The following is a 17,376-nucleotide window of genomic DNA, read 5'->3' as shown; positions in this document are numbered from 1 at the left end:
ACAATACAATTTCATATTACACATACTGTGTGTTTGACGAGTATACTCGTCATCGCTAAATTTTTGTGACACAATTGAGATACGTATTTCCGAAGAGGTCGAAACAGTTAACTGTTTATATCAGTTTGGAGCGTGTCTAGATTCCCTTTATAACAATATCCGGGGGGGGGCACCTCGAAATGAGGATGAGATGCTTCTGGCTTGGTGGTTAGATCTCGCCACCCTGGAGAGTACTCAAATAAGTGGGGGATCTGACTCCTCCCATCGATGACGGGACGTACTTCCTTCTGGGAGGGTTCTACCGTGGCCTGTTGTTGCCCTGTGTTGCTTTTGCGGCGATCCAGTCATTCAGTTTTATGGTTTAAATCCGTGTGCCTTCGTAGCGGGTCGGAGAGTCAAATGGCTGACTTCCCTTTATAACAGCGTAATCTGAAAATTGCTTTATAGCATTCGAAAAATTGTACAAACTCAGTTAAAAAAAATCCTGTAAAATCCACATTCGAAAATAAAAAGTATTTTGGACAGTATCTTTCGTTTAAAAATAACTCATTTTAACTGCATAAAATAAGTCAAAATTTAACAATTTCTGATTTTTCAATTTCAGTTATTATCAGTGCTTTACACAACAGTTTCTTTTCTTTCATGTTCTAAAATGATACTAAGGGAGGAGGCGATAATATCATGATAATTTTAGACATAATTTTCGTTCGCTTGTCTAAACTTTGTTTAGAGATTCTTACAATACACATCTTGAAGATGATGAAATAATATTAACAATAAAAATATTCCTTAAAGTATTTAAAACTTTGGAGTTTTAAATATTCAGGTAAATGATTCCTTATTTCCATGCAAATACTTTTAATTATTTAATTATTCTCATTTCCTTTGAGAATCTTTCTGTTCATAATCCTATTTGCTGTTACATATTCACGAAAAATTGCACGCAATGATTCAGAGGAAACCTAGACCAAAATAAGAATTTGCAGCTGCAGCTGTTCCCACATTATACTGCAGAAAATTCTCTAATGCTGTTTTTCTATTTTCAAAACTAATTATTAAACTACCAGTTCTTTATTTTGGAATACTTTATAGTTGGCTTGGCTTAAGTTTGCACGATGAACTACTAACGCTTTGGTGCAATTTTCAATCATAAAATAGAAGTTTAGAAATTTGTGATTGGTTCCTTATTATAAAATAATCTATAATTTATTCTTTATTTAAAAAATTTTATACTTTTTATGCAAAATATATGAACAATCAAAAAATATTATTTTTTATATAATGTAGCACTCTAAAAAATTTTTTAACCCTTTAAAGGGCCATTTTTTTCTAGTCATATTATGTTAAAATATTTTTAGCCTTGAAATTAGAATAAGAAAAGGAATTCATTTAGCTTATTAGATAAATTTAATTTGATTCATTAATTAATTTGGTTAGTTAATAATTAAGTAACAAACCAAGACACATCATTTTGTGTAAGATAAAGAACTGAAGCATCTAAGTTTCTGTCTGTCTAAAAAAATTTGTCAGAACTTATGCCAACCTACATAAATTCCTACAAAGATTGATAAATTTTGTGGGAAGCTTACTTCCCACGTCCCTAGAAAGGGTTAAACAACAAAATATTTTAATCTTTTTTTTTCTGGATACTTTTATACCTAAAAGTAAAGCGCGACTTTAAGCTATGTGAAGTTTCCTTAAGATCTGAGAGCTTTTAATATTTCGCTACTTAGAATAGAAAGGGAAGGTTTTTCTACAAGAATAGGAAAAATATAAAAACAGATATGGGCTAGCTTCAACTGATTTGCATCCCTGAAAAGAATCCACTATCATTAAAAAGTATTGTGAGATTCTCTAAAAATAATATATTTCGGAAACAAAATAAATTCAAAATACCTTTAGGCAATAATATTTAGCTGGGCTTTTACTCGTTTTTACTTTCTCGTATGTAGTATACAGTATACAGAAATATAATATCAGAAAAGTATACAGAAAGTATACTACATACGCCAAAACATTCGAATTCGAGATTTCGACGAATTTTCCTGTTTTAGATCTTCCTGAGTTCAAAAAACACATTTTTGAAAAATGTTAGTCTGTATATCTGTGATAAAGATAAGGCAAAAAAACATTTTGATGTATATTGATGAAATTTAAACGTAATTATACATTTCTGTTATAATCAGAGGTAATAAAAGATGAAACTCATTTCTGTTACTATGTCTGTTTTTTCTGTCTGTGAACACGATAATTCAAAAATGCTTTGAATTAGACAGATGAAGTTTTTTGTACAAAATTTGTAGCTTTCTGTGAAATTTTGAGCGAATTCCGTTCAGAAGAAGCCTTTTTGTCCAGTTATTCAAATATAAGTTAATCCTTTCTAGGGCTGTGGGAAGTACGCTTCCCACCAAATTTATCAATCTTTGTATGAAATTATGTAGGTTGGCATCAGTTCTGACAATTTTTTTTAGTAAGTCAGAAACTTAGATGCTTCAGTTCTTTATCTCACACAAAATGATGTGTCTTGATTTGTTACTTAATTATTAATTAACCGAATTAATAAATTAATCAAATTAAATGTATCTAATAAGCTAAATGAATCCCTTTTCTTATTCTAATTTCAAGCCTAAAAACGTTTAAACATAATATGACTAGAAAAAAATGGCCCTTTAAAGGGTTAACATGATAATTACAAAACAAATAGAGCTAGACAGAAAAAATAAAATATGCGGATTTAAAATCTATAGTGAAAACAAATTTCAAATTTTGAGCCAAATCCAACAAAGGATTAATTGTCTCTTGGTCTGTACTTTCACAAACATGCAAACGCGATAACTAAAAACCGCAATGTCTTAAATATATCGAATTTAGTATGGGTTTTATTGATTACAATTATAGTTCTGTGTCTTTTTATTTCAAATGGTTGAGAAAAACGCATCTAAAGAGCAAATTAGATTTTCATATACTATTATCTGTATGCCAGGATGAATTCCCAAAAACCTCAACAAGGCTCACACGATATATTCAGTAAAAATGCTACATTCAAAGGTTGGTATTTCAGTGCAGTGCCATTAGTTCAGTGCCAGTAGCTATGCCAGTGCCATGCAAGGCGTTCTCTGGGATAATATCTTTATTAGAGCGTATGTGAGAAAGTTTTGAGGAAACCACTTTTGCTCGTTGTTGTTGTCGTGTCTATGCATACAGTGCTAGTGCAAAAGATTAGAGTCCTCCAAAAGCCTTGGTGACAAGATCTGCAAGTTCTGGAGCCCGATGGCTATGGAGAATTTCGATTGGGGGCGCTCCAAGTTGAAAGAGGGAACCAATAATGACCTGGCAGCCAAAAACATGATCTGGAGTTAGTTGCGAATGGGGACAGTACTTGCAGATGGGATAGGATTTTATATTGGTTCCTGAGATCTTCATGCCTTTGAAATGTCCAGTACGTAGCCTGGCTATTGTAGAGGAAAAATTTCTTGGGCAGTTCAGATCGGGGATTGGTGCCTTACTAAGATGCTGGTTGTAGATCCTTCGCCCGGCGGCAGCATTCGCATTTGCACAGGTGACTACTACTCGAGGTTGGTCTTCGTCGCGTGCTTCCTTTGCAAGGGCTTCTGCACATTCGTTCCCCTCAATTCCAACATGAGCTGGGATCCACTGGAGAGTGCAAGGTATATTTAGTAAATGGAGAAACTTTTGCTCGTTATATACTCTAATTTAACTTGATTTTTTTATGTTTGTAAAAGTAAAATTCTACAATAGAATTTGCAATCAGTTCCAGATAAGCTAGTTTTTGAAACATTTTTACCCCAGTGAATCCTAGATGATGATGCACTTATTTATGTGTTATTGAAAATTAATTCCCGGTGAATCAATAATTTAATTAATTTTTAATTCTAAGATATTTGGCAATGTAAATATTGAATTCAATCATATTGATAACATAAATTATAAATTAAAGTCTAAGGAGTAGAAAATAAATGAAAAATATATAAAATTTTATTTTTTTTATAACAGAAATTGATGATTTTATCTGACAACATTACAAGGATCATAAGTTGTCCCTAAAATTCATGATGAGAAAAAAAAAATGCTAATGACAGAATATCTGTTCTGAGAACATTTTAAGAAATTTAAAATGTTCTTTGGTTTCCTATAATACATGTGATCACTCTAATTCTTGGATAATTTCTAAAATTTAAAAATTGCTAAATATTTTAGATCGAAAAAATGCTCGACAACAATGCATATTACCTGCTCATTGTCATTCCTTTTTTTTTTCACTTAGTTACAGAAAATCACATGCTAACATTAACTTTTCATGATCTCCAACTTACAGCTTTTAACTTTACTCAAATGAAAAAGCGATATTTGAACCATTACTTCATTTTTTTTCACATCTGAACCACAATAAAGTTCCAAAAGACCTTGTTAAAATAATGAGAACAACCCCAAACCCAAATATGATATCTAATTTTCTGAACTTCCGAAACACTGTAAAGAACTACCCGGCTACTGTGAACCTTACTTAAATGACGAGAATAACTCATGAACTGGTTCCCACTTTCTTCACTTTCAAAAGCTTTGAACCTTATTTAAATGATAAGAACGATACTCTAACTAGCATGCCACTTTTCTTCACTTTTGAATCATTTGCATTACATTTTCTAAGTAGCAAAAAGTTTAAAGTGTGTTAGTTTATTATCTTTGTTAGTTTATTGTCTTTGTTAAAAGTGTGTTAGTTTATTATGGAATGATATTTAGAATCGCTGACTTTCAATCTTATAACCGAGATCCCTTACAGAGCATTTCATTTTATTTTTATAACGCTCCGCTTACAGGAAAATTTATAATTTCTTCATTTTAATAAAAGAGTGATTTATTTGAATACTCATAAAATTAAGAACTTATTCTTAATCAGTAATAAGTAAGAAAGTATGACACAAATGGCACTGTCATAAATTGTAACATTTAACGAAAATATATATTAAATAGGCTAAACATTTAATAGATTTCAATTGAAATTGATGAAAAATGAACTCTCCTGAGCTAAATATTTTCTTCAGCTACAATATAAAATCCCCTTGAAAACATTATATCCAATATTAAAAATATCCCTTTATATGCATGTAGAATCTTGGAAAATTTATCCATTTACAAATATTTATATTGTACTCTCGTGAGCTAAATATGTTGTTTCGCTACATTATAAAAATCCCTTGAAAACAATATATCTAATATTAAAAATATCTATATATATGCATATAGAATCTTTTAAAATTTATCTATTTACAAATATATATATTGTACATTAAAAAAAAAATCTTAAAGTTGAAATAAAAATATACAAATATAATTCTTTGTTTCTTTACTTTAAATAACATTAAATAATATTTAGACATATTGAAATAAGAAATTCAACATAATTAAAAATACTTTTATATTCTTATATATGCAAATTTACATATAAATCTCGGTCTGATTATTATAAAGAAAATACAGAAAAAAATTATCGTTTCACATTCTAATGAGATATTAAACAAAAAAAAAACTTAATATATCTTAATTTTGTTTTAGGAAAGTATTTATTTTTAATATTATATTCGAAAACGGTTTTAAAATTCTTTTTTTTTCTTTCATAAACCATTGTCTGGTTTTATTAATATTAAGAAATCCGCCGTTTTTGTTGTCTCATTATTCTAATTAGCTAGTCATCAGAGATAGGTAATGAAATGAATGTCTTCAGGCTATACGAGATTAAATACCTAAATAATAAAACTGCTAATTAAAGAGTTTTCAGATGGGATTTCAGGGAAATATTAGCTCTAACGGAGGTAAAAAAAATTATGTTCTAATCATAATCTGCTTGTTGTAATATCCTAATTATAATGAATTTTTTTTAAAAAAATGCTAAAAAATTGAAGGTATTACATTTGTCTTTTTTTTTCTATTGATTTTTATTTATTTATTTTATAATCTCCACTAAAATGATTGGAAGATGCATTCAAGCAAAGAGTTAAATTATTTCGGCCATAATCTTATCCGATTAAGTTATTCTTCTTACGTATTCTTAGTCCAAGAATGAATTTATTCGACCGTCAGAGTTTCAATTCGGTAGAATTTTTTTACGATAATATTTTTAACTAAGCGCTTCATTCATATTTGTCAATCTAGGATTCATCTAGAATCTTCGAATCCAGATTTACAATTTTGATATAAAGAGAGCATATCAAACTAAATATCTAATTTTTTGGTCTTATAAGTAATCATGTCTCATTATGCATTAATAAGTAGCCACCCCAAGTTGGAGTTGGTAAATATATGTTATGAATGCATAATATTTTTAATGAATCCTTATGTTAAATTCCATCATTCCACCATTCCTCTTTGAAATTCTAGATCACCCTGTTCACATGACAAATATGTCCTAACTAACATATGGAAAGAAATTATATTTTTTTTCTCTATTTTACATATCAGTACAAAATCTATATATATAACGCTTACGGGAAAGCAAAACCAGGCCGAATTTGGTAATTGCCGTTTGGCAACACTTGACACGGCCAAATGAGTAAGGCTTCGGTTTTTTTCTTCCACGCTAACGAGGTTAGGCTTATCATGTTTTCGACCGATTATTTCAAACGATTCAATTTATTTTCTTAAAGTTTGATGTTATTTAAAATTAAACACTGTTGATTACCGGTCTTCTGAAGTACTTTTGAAACAAAATAAAACAGAATAAAGGAAATTAAAAGCTTCCAATATGCACTTATCTATATCTTATTTTGGAATGGACTGAATTTGAATATAATTGCTTTCAGACAATTTATTATTATTATTATTATTATTATTTTGTAAATATCAAATTCTTATTCTGTTTCTGTAGTGTAGCTTCCAAATTTGAAACAAATGTAAGAAAAGTACATTTGTTTTTTGTTTTTTATAAATATCATTTATTTTTTTCTGTTTCTATGGTATAGTTCTCAAATTTGAAAATCTGTGAGAAAAGCACAATTTTTTAAAATTTGTTTCATTGGTGGATGTATATAGTTATTTATTACAAAGGATATTTGTGTGCGTTGGTTGTTTTTTGCGAGTGCACTTTTTGCTTTACATTTTTTATTTCTTTCATTGTTTTATCATATTTTGGAATAAATTGAACCTGAATATATCTGTTGCTAGACTAAAGTGGTTTAGTAGAGCTTTAGTAGAGTAGAGGTTTAGGCGAGCGAGCGAAGCGAGCTTGGATCGCGAAGCGATCCGAAAGGAACCGCATTAGTAGTTCCTGTGATTTGGCGAGTATAAGTGAGCAGGGGGCGGAGCCCCCTAGTATAGTTTAAATTGCAAGTTATTTTGGTAATTTTTCCATTCGCAACTTTAAATTTGTGGTAAACACAATTTAAAATTTAAATTTCACATTTATGTGGAACGATTCGAATGGTTTCTAATATTAATATATATTTTTATTTTTTTTATGTAAATCGATTTATTTCTTGAATAAATAAATCCAATAAATCTGGTTTAGCAATGCTAACACTTACATATTCATAGAGAGATTTCATGCCATGTTCTAAAACACTACTTAACCGAAAATGCTTTGTATGTGTTGAACACGATTGCTTTTCCATGGAGAAAAATAGTGCTTCTGATTTTCTTGATGGACAATTTTTATTATGAAAACTTTATGCCGTATTAGTCATACTAATTAATATTTTTGTGTCTTCAAGAATTTGCTTTAAAAAATTAATGAAGTTTCAAAGTTCACATTCTTCTGGTTTAGTTAATACAATTCATATTTCTTATTCTTCATCTTTTGATCTAATTATGTCTTTACTTTTCAGTGTATGTTGGATACGAATACAAGTCCTGTCCTAAAATTATTTGGGAAGTCCAAACAACTCAAGTCAGTGGTCATGATATGAGTGTATCCGATATTGGAGGGTGGAACTTGGATATACATCATAAGTACAATTTTCATGAAGGTAAGAAATAAGAGAATGTTTTTGTAGAATTTATCTGTTGTGTTTTGCCTTTTAAATATCATTTGCGATTACTTCATATCCTAGCAATCGAACAATGGCACTGGTTTACTCTTAGCCCTTCACAAATACCTTGCAAGATTATCCTGCAATCCCACCCTTCCTTCCAAGTATATAAAGCATCTTCTCACCATGCAAGATTATTCGGAAAGTTCCTTCTTCTTTCCGAGCATCTAAAGCATCTTCTCCTTTTGCAAGATTACCTGTATTCCCACCCTTCCCTTCCTTCCAAAAAGCATCTTCTTATTTTTCAAGATTACCCTGCAATCCCACCCTTCCTTCCAAGTATATAAAGCATCTTCTCACCATGCAAGATTACTCTTCAAGTTCCTTCTTCTTTCCGAGCATCTAAAGTATCTTCTCCTTTTGCAAGATTACCTGTAATCCCACCCTTCCCTTCCTTCGAAGCATCTAAAGCATCTTCTCATTTTGAAAGATTACCCTGCAAGCCCACCACTTTCCATCCAATCACCTAAATAAGCCCCACCCCCTTCCTTCCAAACATCGTCTCACCTTACAGGATTACCTTGCAAGCCCCCTCCCCCTCCTCCTTCCAAGCATCTAAAGCATCTTCCTGTTTCGCATTTTTCCAAGTATCTGAAAATCTCCCCACCTTGTAAGATAACCCTTCAACCCCTAATTCTTCCAAGCACCTAAAGCATCTTCACTAACCTGGAATAACAGAAATTCGAAAAGATTAGATATTCCACTTTCAGCTCCATGCCACGTTAATTCTGAGAATTTTTTGAATTGATAATCGATTTTGAAATGGCATTGCTCTGAAATTAATCAATTGCAGGGCAAGTGGAGATTGTGAAATATCCAAAATTAAGTTGTTGTTGTTTCTAATGGCACTTGCCATTGACAAGCTCGCTCACGAAGTCAGCGATTTTAAGCCAAAGGAGCGTCTCTTGTTTTAGTAGCGCCAACTAGGGCCAAAAGTACATCTTAGCTAATCACGCATCACATTCGCCTGCACAACCCCTTTTTACAGGGGGGCACATTCACACATCTCACAGATAGAACAGATGAAGAAAAACCAAGCCCGAACTGGGACTTGAACCCAGGACGCCCAGATCACGGGGAAGACGCTCTACCCCAATGCCAGGACGCCGGTCCAAAATTAAGTTTTTACTTTCATCTCTCATAAAGAATAGTATCTTCAGATCAGTTATTATGTTTGACACCCATCATTTCATAAACAGTTTTTTAAAACAGCCATTACAGTACCGCCTAAGTTATCTTTTACTAAATCAGATCAAACCCAATCCAAATAATCGAATGTTCAGATAATTGGAGAAGGAATAAAAGTAATCCGCTCGAATTTTCATGGAAATATGAAAATGCGGAAAAAATGCATAAATTTTTTTTTATTTGTTTAAGTAGGTGAGTTGATTTTTCGAAACAGGACCCCAAGTTTGCACTCAGATATGTTACCGGATAAAGAATGAAAAATAAAAATTCAGAAGGGATTCTTTTTTTTTTTTTTTTGCTTTTAAATAAAAAAACACAGTTAATTTGAGAAAAAAATCTAAGTATTAAAAAAGACTTTTAAGATAAGCTGTCGAATGTTAAATCCTATGACTGGAGTGCATTTTTCAAAAGTGTTAATTTGAATAGATACATTATTTCAGAGAAATTTTTGTAATTCCACTTAAGCACGTGTTATAAAGAAAGAAATTACTGGTAGAAATTTCTGCAGGAGGAAAATAAGTATATTACTTTTTCAAACATGCGGCTTATTTGAAGAAAAGAAAAACAGTCGATAAGAAATTCTTTTAAATATTTCTCTATGTGTCCAAATTCGTGGGCACAAAAATCACTTTTTTTAAATATGTTATTCTACGATTTCAAATGTTATCATAATGATCGATTTAAAAAAAATGGTGAAAATTAAATTTAAAAAGAAGGAATGTCTTATTTTGTGATAAATGATTGTCAAAAAACGTCGAGTAACGAATATAACTGTCATGAAAAATAAATTCAAGCTGAATAATTAAGGCAAAATATTTTTTAGAAAATTTACCATTATAATCCGAAATGTGCAAAAAAATTTTAGTAGAAATTTTTTTGTTTTGTTACGAATTCTAACTGATAGAAAATTACTTAGTAGTATTTTTCAATGTTTTTTCAACAAAAATAAGTCAGAAATACATAAATTATAAATAATTCAGAAAAAATTCAAAATATAATGAAGATATTGATCTTGAATTTTTACCCTTTACTTGCTTTTATGTAACACTTACGTCACTGAAATTCATAAAATTTTGCTGAATTTTCTTAAAAAATGAAAAATAATAATTATTGAAAATTATTGAAAATTGAAAATAATATTTTGTATTTAATTTAATTTAATTTATTTTTATAATTTAATTATAAAATTATAAATTAATTAATAAATTATAAAATTTATATTTTTTATTTTATAATTTAATTTTATTTTATTTATTAATTTTTTTCATAACGCTCCATAGTTTATCTCTTAGATCCTCCTAATACTTACAACTTCTTGTTCTAAAATTGTTTTCTCAGAATGATAATTTTTTATTTAAATGCGAAAAACTGGTGCTTAACCTCTTCCAGTTCCTATAGCATAACTAAACTTAGAGCCTGTTTCGGATAGACGACTCAATAACTTCAATCGATAAAAATGTTATGTATTTTTTTCAGAATTAATATAATTCTGATTAATGGTGAAAAAAAGATTTTAATTTGCTAATAATTAACGAATTATTAATTAAAAACCTTTAAGTGCGATGTGGTTTACGTTTTGTATATTTGCTTACTCCATAATATATCACTGATAAAACAAAACAGCCAAACTGTTTTTCTGTTTTTACTCGCTTCAACTGGAGAAATTTTATTCCAATTCAAATCGATCCAATAATTGGAGTTGGGATAATTTGAATTATACTGTATTTGAAGTAATGTGTTTCGCTTTTTTTCGACACTGAATGGCTTTCGTACTTTTTTCATGCTCTTCAATTTCATTTCGGAAAAAATTTCTATGAATATTGTAATAAATAATGCCTTCACAGGAAGTTTGAAAGCGAAAAAAATGTGTTGTGTTTTATTTTTTGAACTGGATTTTACTGAAATACAGTTTCAAAATAATTATAACTGAAAAGTATAGGTGAAAACTGATAAAATTTATAATTCTAGTTGAAGTTTACTTTAAATTTAAACGATGATGTCAGATAAATCTTAGATTTTTTTTCTACCTCTATGCGGTCTTTCCAAAAAAAAAATAGTAACTAGGTAACCAATATTTAGTAGCTGATTTAAAACATGTTACAAAATTATTATACAAGCGTTCCCCACAATAATCCCGAGAATTAAATTAACTAATTTAATTAACCAAAATAAGAGAAAAATTAAAGCATCCTATAAGAGGTTTGAAAGCGTGGAGTTATCAAGAACTACAATGATCGTGTGCTTAAATCTCGACTTTAGGAATCAGAGCGCTATAGTCTTTAGTAAATTATTATACAGAAGGCCTTTCTGAAATAATCCTTGCAATTAAATTAATTATTTATTTAATCAAAGGTTATCATGTTTCTATGGAGAAGTTTGGCATGCTGTCCTAAGTATGTTTTCCTTTTTATTTTACCATGTTTCCAAATTAAGAAGTCCAAAAATAGCCTCATGCAAAGAGTTAACCTGTAAAAAAAATCAAAATAGGATTAAAAGCAATACTTTAATGTATATAAAAGAGCAGACAAAGATTTTTTTATTATTATAATAAATGTTAAATTGGAATTCTGACAGCATTTTGACCGATGTATTGTATCATGGACTGATTTCAAATAATCGAAAACAAAATGGGGCAGATAGAGTTTTTATTGTGTGTTTTTTTAAAATCAGTTATTCTATGTATAGGGAAATTGTGTATGTTCAGTAACTTATGTTTTATTTCTTTTTTATCCTAATATAAGCTTCGAGAAGGAAAATTTGCGGTTTCACATTAAAGACCTTAATTATTTTATATTACGTATTTTCTTCCTCACTAATAAGCAGATCATTGTTTTGACATGACTCGCTGATAAATGTAATATCCATTTGATAAACAAAACATTATGTGCTTGGATTTTGTACCTCTGGGTATCACCTTTGCAATGATGGAAAACTTCACCTTGTCTGCTTTGTTTTATGTAGATAACCTTGGGTCAAAACAAAAAAAAAGGAAAAATATGCACTCTGAACTGAATTAAACTAATTCGAAGATTTTTCTCATAAAATGCAAAAATATTTCACCTATCCTACAACAGCTTGTTGAAGAACAAGTAAAATAAAAATAGTATTTATATTTACTCATTTTTTTATGATTAACTTATTTCTTTCTACATTCAAATTGCAAGCTACATCAATATTACATCTGCTACTTTGTTGATGTAACGAACATAAAAATAAAAAACTTCTTGCAATTATTAAATTAAGATTTACAAGAGCCTAATGGGATATGTAATATCTTTTAACTGACTAAAGTTGAATCCCACATAAACATAGATTTTGCTGCCATTAGATTATTTTCTGCCAGTTTATTATACATTCGTGCCGAATGAGTCATAAAATTGGTCAGGCAGGTTTTACCGTCAGTTTACATCAGAACACGAGGAAATCAATTTCCAGTATCATTAAAACGACTTGGAATAAATTGCTTGGTAATAACTCTTCAATATTATTCAGTTGCTGTGTATTATTATTTTCGAGATTATTCTAGTTAAATATAATTTGAACTTGAGTTTTATGCCATAGCACGATATCATCGCTACGCATGTGAGTTTAGTGCAATATTGGTCCACAAATACATATATTATACAAATGCATTGGACAAAAAATGGCAGATCACGCATCTAATGGCAGGCTTTGCTTTTATTCATTTCTGAAAAATTCAGAAAATTGTCAAACCAGCGCATTACCGTTATATATATTTGAAAACGAACCTTACATGAGGAGAAAATTTAGTAAATAGTTTTCAAGAAATTAATAATGTGTTTGGAACAGATGGAAATATTGGAAGATGTTTTTATGCAATTGACATTAAGCTGGAATAAAAAAAAAAATTATGCCTCTTTTATGATTAGCTAGATGATGTACTTGTCTAGATGGGTTCTTATTCTATTAACAATATCTCAGATCCAATTGTGACAAATTAATTAATGAAAATTGTTGTAGAATATCATGCACATTGGCAGAGTGCTTAAATTTTTTTAAACGTAATTTGTACCATATTTTAGATGCAAATACGCATTAACATTAGATGTTTTATTTCCTTGTGGTGAGATCTCGTGTATCCTTTATGTCCACGAACATTCAAACTAAAATTAATTACTAAAATCGAATTGAAATAAATGATGATCCACCAACAGAAAAAATAAACATCGGAAATTGTTTCCCAAAAACTTTCTAGCATACTTTCAAATAAACTTTTCATGCTTGAGAGCGCGTTGCATGGCATTCGAGTATAATAGTTGGGGAAAATTAACTTATGGCATGAATTTAGCATGATGGAATTCCATGAGACGCTGAGATGACCTTAGTTAACTACTGTGAACCAAACTGGCAGTCGTGGATGTCAGTATTTTGCGATATTATATATTATGAGGCCTCCCGTTTCAAAAGATGATAAATTTAACTTAACATTTTTAATATATTTTATTAATGACTTATTTTAAGTTAATCATGTTTTTATTTTATTAATTTTCAGAAAATATATTTCTTTTTATTTATTACACCAGACTTCCCAGCATCCACGTCCGTACAAAATATTATTGAAATAGATGTATGGTGTTTAGAAATATTCTAGTAATTAAATGAACTAATGACACATAAAAGAACCAGACCACTTATACTTGACTAAATGTTAATATCATCCGAAAATTTTATAATTAATAGAATATGTACTTTTTGCAAACTTATTTTTTTGGCAACTAGGAAAATAAGACGTGCCAATTTAATCGACATGCTTGCAGCGATCGAAAATTGACTATTCTGCCAAGTTTGAAATTCGCCATTGAAAACGGTGATAAAAAAAAAACTCTACGGTTCAGTTTTTTAAATTCAGTAGCCCATTTGCATATCGAATTCGAAAATTACTTCTGAAACATAGTTGAAACTTAAATTCCAATATAACAGAGTGTTATAATGAAAGCATTATATCTATCAAATTTTATGAATACCTTCTATATAAAATCTGACATCATTAACAAATAGTCAACAATTGCATCATTCAACAAGTAGTCTATCTGAATTTCGATCTAGATTAGTTAGGTAGAATTTTCTTCAATTTATTTCTGTAAATACCTTGAAATTACTTGTGTAATATATGATTCTAATAAATAGATAAATGCAAAGAGGACAAAACATAATTAACAGAAACCCAAATGTGGTTTTATGATAAATGGACATCTATTTTGAAGAGTTTATATTATTGTTAATAAAAGAATGGAATTATGAAAGGGGATCACATTTGACGTGCCATTAGATAGTCTATAGAAAAGCCAAATAAAATTCGAAAATCATTGAAGCGTACTATTCCTAACAACGCATCATCTGCATCAGTTCATTCATGCATCATTAATTCGGTAATTACCCTACTGAAAGATAAGAGAGACTTGGAACTGAATTTCAAAAACAGATCACGCTACAGATGTCACGGTTGCATTAGCTAGCCTTTATGGATATGTCCAAAATGCAATGCATATTTACAGTGTAGTAAATTTCAGATCTCTCACCTAATAAACTATATTTACTTTATGCATTTCCAGAAAATCCTAGAAACTGCTTTCGGGGTCAATAAATGTTTGAATGTTAACCCTAAAAAAGAATGGCGGGGCGCAGTTGCGTAGAACAATCCTATGCAAATGATAGGACCACGCTTTTGTTTTATTCTGGGTCAGAGCGTCGCTCCTCATCAAATGGCCGCGTTCAATTCGATAAATTAATTTAATTCAAAATAATTCAGTTTCCAGCTTTAACGACTCCATATCTAGAATTTCTCTCGCTTCTACGAATGATTTATTCAGAGTTAAATCAACGCTCAAGCCTTTGATGCAAACCAGACAAACAGTTTGGGCTGTTTCATTGATTTCGGTGTAATTTATTCGCCTGGGGTAACAGCCGGCAAGTCACATCTAATGAGGTTTAATCATGACAAACATCAATGAATCTCCGAGTTTTGGAAGGAACATACAATTGTTTTGGCATAAGGTCCAGAAGAATTTATTCCGCTTGAGTTAGGAATGGGTAATTTCTCATTTCCGCGATTTATAATGTATATTCTCCGGTCATATTAATCGGTGTATTTTTGCAAGTGTTTCTGTAATAAATTGCTTAATTGAAAGCCGAAATTAATGTAATATTTATGTTTATTAAATTATGCGGTATTGCTTAATGTAGAAAGCCTGCTCATTTTAGTCGTAAATTAGTCAATTTCATTTTCTAATCAAATCAGAAATTTCGGCCTATTTAATTGTCAGAAAGTCATATTCATTAAATTCGGTAAATTAGGGAACCAATATTTACAGGTATGGAATAAACATTGCTATTATGGAAATAATTTGTATGAAACTGATTAACAATTATGCATCGATTAGATAGCTGTAGCAGTTTTTCAAAAGTTAAATTTATCCGATGATATGATTATTGCCATTTTGGATGTAGAATTTAAGCAATGATTATTTTTGCTACAAATTATCATTTTGTGATATTCATGGTTAACTCAGAAATACTTTTCATTATCTTTAAAAACATTTGATAATTCTTCTACCAGAAATGGTAATAGTTCCTAGCGTTAAAAAAAGTAATATAAACTTATTTTTTACAAAAATTTTAGTTTTATCTCTCAAATGCTCGTATCAAAAGAATAACAAAGATCTTGAAAACCCCAATTCAAAGAATTGATCTGCTTTTCCAACTAAATTACCACGCTTGAATCAAACAAAGCATTTAGAATTGAACTTCGATTCAGATACAGATGAAATTGGGACATCTATTTATTCACAAAGTATTTGAACCATATCATATAATTGTCATTATATTGCTTAGAGATCATATAATTTCTCATTTCCTTCAACATAATAAGCATTATTTTATATTTATGTGTCAAATTTGTCTTGAAAATTTCAGCCAATATTAAAAAAGTTAAGACACCTGAATTTCTTTTTCATTGTGAAATTAGATATTAGTAAGTAATGAAATAGGAAAATAAAATAAATATCTGACAATTTGCAACTATTATAATATTATGAGAGACTATTTTTTAAAAACATTCATCAGTTTGATTGGCATATGAAGTTATATTTAAAATAGATAAGATGTGATCGATTTTTCTTACGAAATTAGAACGGATATCGGTAAGCGGTTATTTTTTAAATCTTCGATTCTAACATCAAAAATAAATTAAATTCTATAGAACATATTTTTTTTTCTTTACTGTATAATATAATTCTTTTTTAAAAAAAAATAAGAACAGATAAATATAAAAAAGTATATTTTCAAATTTTTCCTCAAATGAATTTAGAGAATTGCTTCCAAGAACTAAAATACAGATAAACTTCAATTTCAGAGATAATTTGAGCGAAGCATTGAGAAAACTCACAAATATCAAAGTTCTTAAGAGAAAACTGAAATAAGAATGTTGATAGGTTGCATAAGAATTAAATCATATACCATCAGTGAAATTTTAAATTTTCATTTTAGATTAATTTTTATTTTTTTCTTTCAGGTATTCTTCAAAAAGGAGATGGTAACAACATTTACTTAAAGAACAAGCCAAAGCTTCTATTAACCACCATGGGCGATGGCCAACAAAGACCTCTACAATGCCAGAGATGCAATGGTTTGGCGAAGGCTCAACGTCTTTTGGCACCCGTTGCACTCGCCAGTGGTCCTGATGGCACCATCTACGTCGGCGATTTCAATCTTATTAGGAAAATTACACCTGATGGGCAAGTTGCTACTGTTGTTGAATTAAGGTAACATAATTTTACTGTCGACTAATTTATCTTTTGTTGGAAAAGCACAGCAAAATATCTTCCAGCGCTTCAATTTTTGAAATATATAACAAAACTGGCGCTCATAGAATAACTATTATAGAGAATTGGTGATACATCATGAAGAATAACAGATAGAGCTCTTTTTAATATTATTTTTTTGGGGGGGGGGAAATCTATCATTTTCTTTTTCTACCATTTGTTTTGCTCTCCAAACTTGCGTCAAAACAATATTCTTGATTGACTGAATAATGAATTGTTATCAATAATAAATTACTGTGTTTAAATGATAAATAATTGCTCTATTTCTTGCATAAGTGCTCCCTCTAAGTCAATGTCGCTGATGG

General features: G+C 29.9%; 1 protein-coding gene across 1 annotated transcript in view; it reads left to right on the top strand.

Moving 5' to 3' along the window:
* Nucleotides 1-17,376, top strand: part of LOC129963438 (teneurin-m-like) — a 618,667-nt gene that overhangs the window by 560,491 nt on the left and 40,800 nt on the right. Inside the window, exons 20-21 of the mRNA XM_056077801.1 lie at nucleotides 7,839-7,979; nucleotides 16,762-17,011. Of these exons, the coding sequence (XP_055933776.1) occupies nucleotides 7,839-7,979; nucleotides 16,762-17,011 (391 nt within the window). The remainder of the gene's footprint in view (nucleotides 1-7,838; nucleotides 7,980-16,761; nucleotides 17,012-17,376) is intronic.

This window comes from Argiope bruennichi, chromosome 3 (genome assembly GCF_947563725.1).
Source record: "Argiope bruennichi chromosome 3, qqArgBrue1.1, whole genome shotgun sequence".
Taxonomy (NCBI): Eukaryota; Metazoa; Arthropoda; class Arachnida; order Araneae; family Araneidae; genus Argiope; species Argiope bruennichi.
The sequence above is the reverse complement of the archived record's forward strand: the minus strand, read 5'-3'. Positions and strand labels throughout refer to the sequence as shown.